The sequence below is a fragment of the Lithobates pipiens genome, unplaced genomic scaffold, assembly GCF_037356315.1.
Source record: "Lithobates pipiens isolate NorthernLeopardFrog02 unplaced genomic scaffold, aLitPip1_a1.2 Scaffold_23, whole genome shotgun sequence".
NCBI classification, from domain to species: domain Eukaryota; kingdom Metazoa; phylum Chordata; class Amphibia; order Anura; family Ranidae; genus Lithobates; species Lithobates pipiens.
This window is the reverse complement of record NW_027507785.1, coordinates 98,046,904-98,060,137: the sequence shown is the minus strand read 5'-3', so window position 1 is coordinate 98,060,137 and position 13,234 is coordinate 98,046,904. Positions and strand designations below refer to the sequence as shown.

General features: G+C 43.1%; 1 protein-coding gene across 1 annotated transcript in view; it reads right to left on the bottom strand.

Annotated features, from left to right (window-relative positions):
• Positions 1-13,234, bottom strand: part of WNK2 (WNK lysine deficient protein kinase 2) — a 312,190-nt gene that overhangs the window by 114,276 nt on the left and 184,680 nt on the right. Inside the window, exon 9 of the mRNA XM_077452096.1 lies at positions 1,968-2,167. Within this exon, the coding sequence (XP_077308222.1) occupies positions 1,968-2,167 (200 nt within the window). The remainder of the gene's footprint in view (positions 1-1,967; positions 2,168-13,234) is intronic.

Genomic DNA, 13,234 nt, shown 5'->3' with positions numbered 1-13,234 from the left:
GTGTGAACCCAGCCTAATAAGCGATCGTTTTTCTGATCGCTGTATTAGTGTCACAGGTGACGCTAGTTAGGCAGGTAGGTATTTAGGTTCGCCGCAGCTTTTTATAGCGCCAGGGACCCCCATATACTACCGCATAAAGCCCCCTGATTGCCCCCTAGTTAACCCTTTCACCAGTGATCACCATATAACTGTTACAGGTGACGCTGGTTGGTTAGTTATTTTTTTTATAGTTTCAGGGCACCCGCCATTTATTACCTAGTCTCACTAGTGTACCCCTAAATTTAGGGGTGTCTACTTTCCAAAATGGGGTCATTTGGGGGGGGTTTGTGCCATCTTGGCATTTTATGGCCTTCAAAACTAACGCCCTTAGAAAGCCTGAAGGCGGTGCTTGGTTTTCGGGGCCCCGTACGCGGCTAGGCTCCCAAAAAGTCCCACATATGTGGTATCCCCGTACTCAGGAGAAGCAGCAGAATTTATTTTGGGGTGTCATTTCACATATGCCCATAGCATGTGTGAGCAATATATCATTTAGTGACAACTTTGTGTAAAAAAAAAAAAAATTTTTTTTTTTGTCATTATTCAATCGCTTGAGGCAAAAAAATAAAATATTCAATGGGCTCAACATGCCACTTATCAATTTCCTTAGGGTGTCTACTTTCCAAAATGGGGTCATTTGGGGGGGTTTTGTACTGCCCTGCCATTTTAGCACCTCAAGAAATGAGATAGGCAGTCGTAAACTAAAAGCTGCGTAAATTCCAGAAAACTTACCTTAGTTTGTAGATGTGACAACTTTTGCGCAAACCAATAAATATACAATTATTGACTTTTTTTTTACCAAAGACATGTGGCTGAATACATTTTGGCCTAAATGTATGACTAAAATTGAGTTTATTGGATTTTTCTAATAACAAAAAGTAGAAAATATCATTTTTTTTCAAAATTTGCGGTCTTTTTACGTTTATATCGCAAAAAATAAAAATCGCAGAGGCAATCAAATACCATCAAAAGAAAGCTCTATTTGTGGGAAGAAAAGGACGCAAATTTTGTTTGGGTACAACATTGCATGACCGCGCAATTACCAGTTAAAGCAGCGCAGTGCCAAATTGTAAAAAGACCTCTGGTCATTTACCAGCAAAATGGTCCGGTCTGAAGGTGGTTAAACACACACCACTCGTTTTACTCAAAAACATTAAACTGAATTTTTATTTACTTCAAACCCATCCATTTGCAAACCAGGAAATTTCAGCTGACCTGTATTTGTTTGGTTTGCAAAACAAAAGGCAAACCCTTTTCTATGTATTCGTGTTGAAGTAGACCTAAAGCCAAAACTTGAAACTTCAAAGTAGGGCAAGTTTCAAATACTGCCCTATTTTGGGGGAAATTTCCCTTCAACAGGAAAAAAAAGAAAATGACATTTCCAATTTGAAGGGTATCCCCTCCCTCTAAGACAGTTGTCACAGGAAGAAGTGGAATTGGACGAGGAATATTTGTGATACAGGCCAATGAGAGAGAAAGGGATTCTCCCTAAAGGGGATGCAGACAGTAACATTATACCATTTAACCCCTCACTGCAAAAAAAAACAAGAACAAAAAAAAATATGTTGCCCTTAGTTACACTTTTATATTGCCTAAGATTTCTGCACATGCATAATCACAGTGCTTGTGTCGGAGGTAGGGGAGAACTGCGATAAGTAAAGAGATTGACAGAAGCCATATTTGATACTACAGTCAATCGGAAGAAGAATATTGCTTCTTCCACTTAACATAAAATATACATTTAAAAAAAATAAGTTTTATAGGTTTAAATTCAAATTAGGGCTACACCCCTAAGCAACCTAAAGTGACAGAGGTCTATATCCTACACACCCCAAGCTGTGAATAGTAGCAGGACCACCAACTATTAACACTGTTGTATTTTACATGCTAAAGCAGAGGTTAAAAACAAAGAATGAACAGATCACACTTACTGCTGCAGGCTGCTGGTATTGCCCTAGTTGATGCTGAGGACTCTGTGGAAGAACCTGGCCCTCAATCATAGGTGGGCTGTATACTCGTTGGATAGCTGAAGGTAGAGCATCTGGCAGGGAAGAGTAAATGACACTTTGTTGACTGCTCTGTGAATCGGAGTAAACCGTAGACCCTTGACCACTGTCAAATGTGCTGTCAGCTGCCGAAAATAATTCAGACAGGAAAAAGAAAATGAAAGGCGAAAGCAAATAAAATCAGTATTAAGACAGGAAAAAGAAAAAACAAAAAAAGACCTAAGCAAATAAAAGCAGCATTAAATTAAAAACGCCACATTAGTGTCAACCTACCAGATTTAAATTTACTGACATGCCAATTAAAATGTACTGGTAGAAGTTTTTACTGGCATATCCAAAAGTTACAAAATACACTTAAGTGCACATTTCCGTATATAGGCTACAAACAAGTACAATATGCAATTAGCAATGTGATTTAAGGTAGATATTAAAAACATATTTGTTATTTTATTTTCGACATGTAAGAAGCTCAGGGACAAGACACTAAATCGCAGTGTGCAGCAGCACAGAAGATGGTTGAGGACACCTCACTGACATGACACCCCCCCCTCCTGAGTCTCAGTGACAGTCTACCCACACCAGGGGGTCCCTTCACTCCACTCCAGTCCAAAAAGCACAGATCGTCCCCCTTCTGCTTCTGACTTGCCTTGCTCCTGTCCCACAGACCCACACAAGAGGCTCTGGCAGAGGTGGGTCAGGCACCACCTCTGCCAGACCCACCCCCCGCTGGCGCCACCTAAACCCACTGTAGAAGGCACTTGGATGGTCTCGGCCAGCTCCAGACTGCCACTACAGAAGTGTCACATCCATATTTTTAACTGGCAATCTTTTCCGGTCTCTGGCAATTACTGGCAGGTGAAAAATAGCCATTTTATTCTGGATGCCAGTAAAAATACTGATGGTTGGCAACGCTACTACTGTACATATTGGTTGCCTTAGTATTTCAATACAGCATTTTAAAATGCACAAAATTACATTTTGATTACAGCATAAAATCGAGAACTGACAATAATTTGAGCATTTTAACTGTACGCTTCGACCACTAGGTACAACTACTGTGAGTGTGGGGCAAAGTGCCCTTTTTCATTTGAAGCCTACTATATGGTTGGCTCCCCACCACATAGTGGTTCTGTGCCTGCTAGTTTGTGCCATCTTTTTGGTATGTTCAGGTTAGTTATCTCCTATATGTCTTCCACCACAATGCAGGATATATTTGCTGTGAAAGCTACGGCCTAAAGTATATTGGCACTGCATATTACTGTGCTGGAACCTTGGCTATTACTTTACTGATATCCTAACTGTATGCTTGTTCATGTGATATACATTACTAATGGATATCAAGCATAAACTGTAATGTCATACTGTTTAGCTGCATACCGCAAGAATTAAAAATCTATTGAAATCATTTTCTTTAACCTGCACAAATTGTCCTTTATAAAAATTTGCAGTGGGGACAAAATATCTGCCCTACAACCTCCGGTTTTAAAGGTGGGAGTTAGTCCACCCTAAAATTGGATGTCCCCATTAAGGATCTCATATTTATTAAATTTTTTTCAAAGGCAAATTTTGGAGGCAAATCAAAAGGCAATAACTAAATTATCCAGGACGAATCTATTCATAACTGTCTAAACTTGACTAAAATAAGAATCAATATTGTATAATGCACCATATACATGGAAAGGGTTGCATTTGTAAGCCATTTGGCCAGCTGACCCAACTCTGGCTTGGGAGATCTTATTTACAACCTTCACAATGATCAAACCTATGACTGCTGTAGTACTACTTCAAATCAAACATGAACCAATAGAGCCCCTCACAAATTCTGCACTTAAGGCATTTGAAATCAGAAGGAACACCTTTCACCCTTTCAGCATGAGGATGACCCATACATGGCCTTTTTTTGCCAGATTTGTTCTAACCTGTTTAATCCTAAGCATAAATAGGTTTTAGTAATGTAATATTAAAGAGGCAGCATCCTTTATACATGGCTGCGAGTTTCTGTAGTTTCCATAATTTTGTGTCAGTTATTGTTCACAGTTATACTGCTTATAGGCAAATCCACAATCTCAGCACATTTTGGATCACTCAGGAGGGCAACTTAAATGTGTTTAGTACAAAAATCTTCGCTACATTGCAGCTATGAGCATCATGGTAGATAAACACAGCGCTTATCTGTCACTTTAACACATGTCAGTGTATGTTTAACAGTCTTCTTTAACAGGTTTCAGCTCTACAGTGAATGGAGTTGTCATTCGCATGCAGCACAGCTCAGCACTGCAGCAGATAGAAGTATAGAGAGAATGCTTGGCATTGCATCTCTGCACCCACTGATCAGAGCCAACATATTTCATGTGCCTAACAGCTTTGTTTGCTCATGGAGATTAATGTAATATCTGACCATCTCCTTATGTTTTGCAATATACGCATTGATTCAACGATTCAGTGAAACTTACATTTTGATATCCTTATTAAATTTAGCAATTAGTCAATTTTCCCTACCATTTTGTTTTTCGATTGCCATTATGACTTGAGAGGCTTAAAAATTCTATAAATTTTAAGCCAGCCTTTGAGACATATGGATCAATCAATTTAGAAACCATCACCTTTGATTTTTGTTACTTTTTCCAACAGATATGCAACATTAAAAGTGATCACATACATTTAGGTAAAAGTTAACAGCTGTGTAGCATCAAATCAGTTTTGGAATATCAGATCAGTTAAACAGATTGACCAGTTGATTACATAAAAAAAAAAAAAAAAAAATCAATGCTTGTATGGCCAACATTAGAACACTTAATCAGCATTTCCTGCCTCAAAAACAAAAGAGTAAGACATGAGGATATTATTGTTCAGTAATGGGGACACAGAAAATATATTTTCTACTTAAAAAAAATTGTTAACCTTATAGATTGATGGCCATTTCTTCCTTAGAAAAACACCAACTGAAATGTAGTTTTGAAAGGCTCCACTTTGTTTTCTCTTATGAAAATTCATGCTTGCTAAATTGAGCATCTAGGATTATGTCCCAATGCACAGTTTATGAGTACCAAATCTAGTCCCAAGGCAGGCTATTGTAAGCAACACCACAGTCAATTCTGGGAAAAAGGTATAGTGTTCCTATTTCCCAGCAGCACAAATTACAGCTATGTTCTGATTGGTTGCTTTTAATACCACCAGATTATTTTGGTCTGGATTTTATATATTGGTTCTATCACTGAAAACAAGGGGGTGAAACGTTACTGGAATGTGTTATATTTGCAGAGGCTAAACGATACCAAGGCTATTAACATCTGTCAGACAACTGCAAAATGAAATAAAGTAAGCTCTCTTTTCAATTCTAGACATCACTGTCCATGTCATCTACTTGAATAGTCTCATTTAAAAGTAGCCAAATTTGTCTGAGGTCTGCATGGCTCCTGATTATGAACCATAGATTATTGGTTTAGTGTTTGTTAATGCATGTGTCTACATAGGACGTTATGTGATCATAATGGTGATCATCAACTATCACTACAATCCAATTACAGAATGTTGTAATTTGAATAGCTTTTCAGTTTACTTCCATGATTTGACTTGCTTTCAGTTACTCATTGATGGGTCAAAAGTTAAAGTGGACCTTCACTCATCTATGATTTTACATGATTTTCCTATTCCTCCCCGCGTTACACAATTGGATTACATTTTCAGCTTTTTGTCTAGGAAAACATATTGTCCACCTCTTGAAGCCCACATTGTCAGGTGGCCAGCTATAAGAACCAGAAAGAAAATATTCTCAATGTCTTACTATACAGGTGCATCTCAAAAAATTTGAATAAAAAAAAGTTAATTTATTTAAATAATTCAATTAAAAAAAGGTGAAATGAATATATTATATACATTACACACCGAGTGATATATTTCAAGCATTTTTCTTTAATTTTGATAATTATGGCTTACAGCTAGCGATACTCCCACAAATTCAGTATCTCAGAAAATTAGAATATTGTAAAAAAGTTAGACTCATGGTGTCATACTCTAATCAGCTAATTAACTCAAAACACCTGTAAAAGGGTTCCTGAGCCTTTAAATGGTCTCTCAGTCTGGTTCAGTAGGTTACACAATCACGGGGAACACCGATAACTCAGTTGTCCAGAAGACAGTCATTGACTCCCTCCACAAGGAGAAGTAACAAAAGATTATTGCTAAAGAAGTTGGCTGTTCCCAGAGTGCTCTATCCAAGCATATTAATGGAAAGTGAGTGGAAGGAAAACGTGTGGTAGAAAAAGGTGCACAAGCAATAGGGATAACCGCAGCCTTAACAGGATTGTGAAACAATGGCCATTGTCGAATTTGGGGGAGATTCACAAGGAGTGGACTACAGCTGGTGTCAGTGCTTCAGGAACCACCACACACAGACTTATCCAGGACATGGGCTACAACTTTCCCATTCCTTGTATCAAGCCAGGCCTGAACCACAGAACGTAAAAAGCATCTTAGCTGGGCTAAGGAGAAAAAGCACTGGCGTGTTGCTCAGTGGTCCAAAGTCCTCTTTTCAGATGAAAGTACATTTTGGATTTCATTTGGAAGAAAAGGTCCCAGAGTTCGGAGGAAGAGTAGAAAGGCTCAGAATCCAAGTTGCAAGAGGTCCAGTGTAAAGTTTCTACTGTCAGTGATGATTTCAGGAGCCATGTCATCTGCTGGTTGGGCCACTGTTTTATCAAGTCCAAAATCAGCGGAACCCTCTAGCAGGAAATTCTGGAGCACTTCATGCTTTCCTCTGCTGACCAGCTTTATGAAAATGCTGATTTAATTTTTCAGCAGGACTTGGCAACTGCCCGCACTGCCAAATGTATCAATACCTGGATTAATGATCATGGTATCACTGTGCTTGAATGGCCAGCAAACTTGCCTGACCTATACCCCATAGAGAATCTCTGGGGTACTGTCAAGAGGAAGATGATACACCAGACCCAACAATGCAGACGAGCTGAACACCGCTTTCAAAGCAACCTGGGCTACCATCTACATCTCACCAGTGCAACAGGCTGATTGCCTCCATGCCATACCGCATTGATACAGAAATTCATGCAAAAGGAGCCCCGACCAAGTATTGGATGCATACTATACTGTACACGGACATACTTTTCAGTAAGCCAACATTTCTGTATTAAAAATCCTTATTTTTATTTGTCTTATGTATTGTTCTAAATTTCTAAGATACAGAATTTTGGGTTTTCACTAGCTGTAAGCCGTAATCAAAATTAAAAGAAAGAAATGTTCGAAATATATCACTCTGTGTAATGAATTTATAGAAAAATATATGAGTTTCACTTTTTGAATTGAATCATTGAAAGACCAAGTTAGACTTACTGGTAACTTGTTTTCCAGAAGTCTTTCAGGACAGCACCTGAGAGATAGTGACTCCTCCCTCCTCGTTAGGAAACATCTTCTTCCTCCAAACTTTAAAGGGAGGCACCTCCCTACCACACCTCAGTTGTAGAAGAGAACCTCCGGCCCCGGCTGGAACACATAAACATATACGTTAGTCACAGCATAGCATAATACAATACACTAGGGCGGGATGTTGCTGTCCTGAAAGACTTCTGGAAAACAAGTTACCGGTAAGTCTAACTTGGTCTTTCCCAAGACGTCTTTCAGGACAGCACCTGAGAGGATAACAGACTTACCCCTTAGGGCGGGACAACAGCTTGCAGGACCTTTCTGCCAAACGCTTGATCGCTGGCAGATGTGAGGTCCAGCCTATAATGTTTCACAAATGTGTGAAAACTCGACCATGTCGCCGCCTTGCAGATCTGTTCAGGGGTGGCACCAGCTCTCTCTGCCCATGCAGACGCCAGAGCCCTGGTTGAGTGCGCACAAATTCCTGCCGGAGGGGGTAACCCTGCTTGGGAATATGCCTCTGAGATAGATCATTTCAGCCATCTAGCTAAAGTAACTTTAGAAGCCTGGAAACCCTTTTTATTTCCTGAAAAAAGTACAAACAGCGAATCTGAACGTCTGAAAGGCTCCGTCCTTTCTAAGTAACACAACAGAGTCCTCCTGACGTCCAACATGCGGAAAAGGGTCTCCTTCTCTCCTTTTGGGTTAACGCAAAAGGTTGGAAGTACTATGTCCTGAATACGGTTCTGTACTGAAGCTACCTTCGGTAAGAATTTTGCATCTGTTCTAAGAATAACTCTGTCAGGAAAAATGGACAGATACGGTTCTTTAATTGACAGAGCATTTAGCTCACTGATTCTTCGTGCAGAGACAATGGCAATCAGAAAAACAGTCTTTAATGTGAGAAACCTAAAGGGGGCCTCCTCCAGGGGCTCAAAAGGACCCCTTGTTAGAGACTGCAGGACTACAGACAAATCCCATCTAGGAAAAACCTTAAGAGGTGCTGGTCTAGACCTCTTGAGAGCTCTAAAGAATCTGATAACCAGCGGATCTGAGGCCACAGATCTTTCTAAGAACACCGTTAGTGCCGCTACCTGCACCTTCAGGGTACTAACTGCTAGTCCCTTGTCTGCTCCATCTTGTAAAAACTCCAAGATGGAGACAAGGCTCCCTGGCACCTGGGCGGATGAAAAACACCACGTTTTATAAAGCTTCCAAACCTTAGAGTAAATGACCCTTGTAACCCTTTTTCTACTTGCCAAAAGGGTTGAGATCAAACGGCTGGAAAAACCCTTGCTCCTAAGGAGCTGCTTTTCAGAAACCAGGCTGAGAGCCAAGCTGGCCACTCCTGGATGATTTACTGGGCCCTGTAACAACAGATCGTGCCTGAGGGGCAGATGCCAACAAGGCTTGATTGTCAGTCCTAGAATGGTCGAAAACCAGGCCCTCTTTGGCCAAAAGGGCGTGATTAGTATAACTGGCACCTTTTCCTTCTGAATTTTCCTTAAAATGGAATTAACTGAAATGGGGGAAAGCGTAGCAAAGGCGGAATTCCCATGGATATGCTAGCGCATCTGTGCCCAACGACTCATCGCGACTGTCCAGGGAAAAGAACTGGGGGACCTGGGCGTTCTCCTTTGAGGCGAACAGGTCCACCTCTGGTAGCCCCCATTTCCCGGTAATCATTGCGAAAACCTCTGGGTTTAGAGACCATTCCGCTTCCCGAATAGGGTTTCTGCTTAGGAAGTCCGCTAACCTGTTTAGATCTCCTTTTAGGTGGACTGCTGATAGTGACAACAAATGCCTTTCCGCCCACCGAAGGATCTCCATGGCCAGTACTTGGAGCGACCTGCTTCTTGTACCCCCCCTGCCTGTTTAAATAAGCCACCACCGTGGCATTGTCTGTTAGGACCTAAACATGCTGGGACTGAAGATCCTGCACAAACGACTCCAGAGCTAAGGCAATCGCCTTGAGCTCCCTCCAGTTTGAGGACCTTACTGCCTCCTCTTTGGCCCAGGATCCCTGAGTGAAACACGTTCCTAGGTGGGCTCCCCACCCCCAGGAACTGGAGTCGGTTGTTAGTCTTTTCTCAACTGGAAAAACCCAGACTAACCCCTCTGATAGGACATCCTGTCTCTTCCACCACCATAGAGACCTTTTCACCTGGGTTGGCACTCTTACCTCTGCCTCTAGGGATACCACTGTGTGATCCCAAGATCTTAGAAGAAAGGCCTGCAGACACCTGAAATGCAGCCTTGCCTACTGGACTGCCGGCATTGTTGAGGTAAAAACCCCCAAAGCTGACATAACCTGTCTTACCGTCAGATTTTGACTGGCCTGCAGTAAAGACACTGCACCGTAAATCCTGTCCTTTTTGTCTAAGGGAAGGAAGATCTTTTGATCCACCGAATTGATTAGATACCCTAAAAACCGAATCTCCTGGGATGGGTTTAGGGAAGACTTTTGGAGGTTCAAAATCCACCCCAGAGCCTCTAAATGGCTGCGAGCTTTGCCTAGATTGATCTGCAAATCTTCGCTGGATGGGGCGAAAAACAGCAGATTGTCTAAATAAGGAATAACTGCGATTCCCTGAAGACGCAGCGGAGCTAAAGCTTCTGCCATCACTTAGGTAAAAATTCGGGGGGGGGGGGGGGGGGGGGGTGATGACAGACCGAAGGGTAAGGCTCTGAACTGGAGATGATGAACCACACCCCCCAACCTCACCGCCAGCCTGCGGAACCTCTGAGACTGGGGCGAGATCGGGACATGCAGGTATGCATCCTTTAAATCCACTGACGCCATAAAACAACCTGGCGTCAGAAGATTCCTGACTGAGAAAATCGAGTCCATCTTGAACCTTCTGTACCTGATGGACTCGTTTAAAGGCTTTAGGTTGAGAATCAACCGAAATTTTCCTGTCGGCTTTTTTACTAGGAAGACATGCAAATAAAACTCCTCCTGCTGTTCTTGTAGCGGTACTTGGACTACTACACCCTGTTGCATTAGTTCCTCGAGAGAGGACTTCATGGCCAGGGCCCTTAACGAGTCCCGCGGGGTGTTTGTAATCAAGAACCTTCTTGGGGGGTTCTTGACAAACTCGAGTGTGTAACCCTGCGAGAGACTGGTCAGAATAAACTGATTTGAAGCTATCCCTGACCACTGCGGAAGAAATTCTTGTAGTCTTCCGCCCACCCGCAGAGACGAGTCATTGAGATTTTTCGGCCTGTGTAGGAGGACGGAAGAGAATTGCGCCTCTACCTTTCAGCTTCGGGGCGGACCAATTTTTCATTCTCCCCTGCAACTTGCTGTCTTGATCCTGAGTTTTTTGAGGTTGAAAAAGAAGTTTTGGCACCTGTTTTTTCTTTTTGACCAGGAAGGATCTCTTTATCGGCTGTCCTGTCAAGAATATTATCGAGGTCAGGGCCAAAGAGAAGGTCACCCGAAAAGGGTATCCTACACAGCTTGTTCTTTGATGCCGAATCACCGGGCCAGGTTTTAAGCCATAAGGCTCTTCTTGCAGCATTAGTTAAAGCTGCTGACCTGGCTGACATTTTAATTGCCTCAGCTGAGGCGTCTGCAATATAAGCAACAAGCAGTCAGGGTAGGAAAAGAATCTAAGATTTTCTGTTTGGGGGAATATGCAGCTATATGCGACTTTAGCTGGTTGACCCAGTATTCCAAATTCCTGGCTACACATGTTGTGGCCAGTTGTGGCTTTAAATTGCTCATAACCGATTGCCATTATCTCTTGAGCCAAAGATCCATGCGTTTGTCCATCGGATCCTTCAAAACTCCCATGTCTTCGAAAGACAGATCCGTGGACCTTGAGACCTGGGAGAAGGCGGCATCCAGCCTGGGCACCTTGTTCCACACTGCTGCAGGGTCCTCCTCGAAAGGAAAACACCTCGTGGGCTTTGGAGAAAAAAGGCTTTTTCTCTGGATCTTGCCATTCTTTCCTAATGGCCTCAGAGATGACCGGATGAACTGGGAACGTTCGGCCCTTAGGCTCGTCCAACCCAGCATACATGCGGTCATGGAGTGATAATTTCTTTCTTTCCTCACTTAAGCCAAGCGTAGCATGAATAGCTTTAAGGAGCCCATCTACCTCTTCAAGGGACAGTTTGAATTTAGAGGGGACCACCTCAGTCTCCTCCAACTCCTCTTCCGAATCTTTAATGGAAAGAGCAGTGGACTGCTTTTCCCTATCTGAAGGGTCTTCAGGCAGAGATTCCAACACTGGGATAGAGAACGACCCCTGGGAAGACTCTGAAGTGGAAGGCTGACTAACAGCCGTGTTTACTAGTGAGTCACGGAAATTCTGAATCGTGGCGTATAGCTCCTTCTTTACAGAGGCAACCAAATCCTCACATACAGAGGCTGATTCCTCTTTAACTAAAGAAGTAATGCAGGGACTGCATAAGGTTTTTTTCAAATTTTCTCCCAATTTGGCCCTGCAAGAAGGACATCTCTTCTTTGGGTCAGAGCTTTTAGCCTATGAAGAAAAAAAACAAAAAAGGAAAAAAAAAACAGGGGACCCTTAGTGAGACCCAGTCTCAGCTTTGATAAGGATCACCACACAGGCGCACTAAGAAGAAACCAGTCAGCCTCTAGTGCCCAGACAGGCCCCTTGCCACTAGGGGGGAAAGAAAAAAAAAAAAAGAAGAGAGAGACCAAAAGCCAGGAAATAGGAGAAAAAGGCAGACTTTAACCGCTGCCTCCTACCTGGACTTTGCTGGTGCCTGTGCCTGTCCCCACTGCTGCAGACACTGATTCTTCCATAGCAGGTGTGCAGAATTCCACTTGTGGCTTCACACGCCGCCTCCGGACTCCCATAATGCATCTGCACCGGACCGTTCCTGTCCTCCCTCCTCTCCCCTGCGTCCACGCCGGAAACGAACGTTTTCGCCGAACCAGTGACCCGCTTTGCGTTTCCGGCGCGACCGGCGGCGCACGCGCGCCGTCGCTCCTACGAACTGGCGGGCCACTGAATCGTCGGCTCTCCGAGCACTAAGAGGGGAAGAGGAGCCCGCTTGCTACCGCTGCCGAGGCCTGGGTAGGTCAGGAGGACAGCGGGTCCCTAAAGGAGGAAAAAAGGGAAGGAAGCCTTGTCCCTCAGGAACACCCAAGAGACCTTGACTCCCTCCCAAAAAGATGTTTCCTCCGGGCTGGAGGAAACACAAGAACTGAGGTGTGGTAGGGAGGTGCCTCCCTTTAAAGTTTGGAGGAAGAAGGTTTTTCCTAACGAGGAGGGAGGAGTCACTATCTCTCAGGTGCTGACCTGAAAGACGCAGTGGGAAATAAACTTTTTGATCAAATTGAATTTTTTTTTAGCTGTACCTGTATAAGAAACAAGAATACCTTAATGGCAATCACAATGTTTACCAGAACGGGGGTGCATTAAATTGAGGTTCAGAGTCTCTCTTGGGGGGGGGGGGGGGGGTAGGAAAATATGCAGTGGTCACTGATCTAAGGATGAGGGGAAAGGACGGGCTACCAGCCCATTCTCAAGAGACACTTCACCTCCTTTTAAGTTTTTGGGAAATCCTAAAAAAGGTTATGATTTATACATTTGGCTAAAGTGTGTTGGGGTACGCACCCCTATTCTGTTTAACATCGTGAACCAGAAAGACATCCAGCCTCCTGATGACATCATAAAAGACAATGGCATACTGGTGTCTTGTACCAGACAAACAACGCTAGATTGGCTGGGAGGGAAAATGTATTTTTGAGAGCAACCGAGCCATCAAGGTAAAACTAAGGCCGTCACACAACCAAGAAACCCCTGGATGGCCCAGTGTCACAGAGTCTAGCT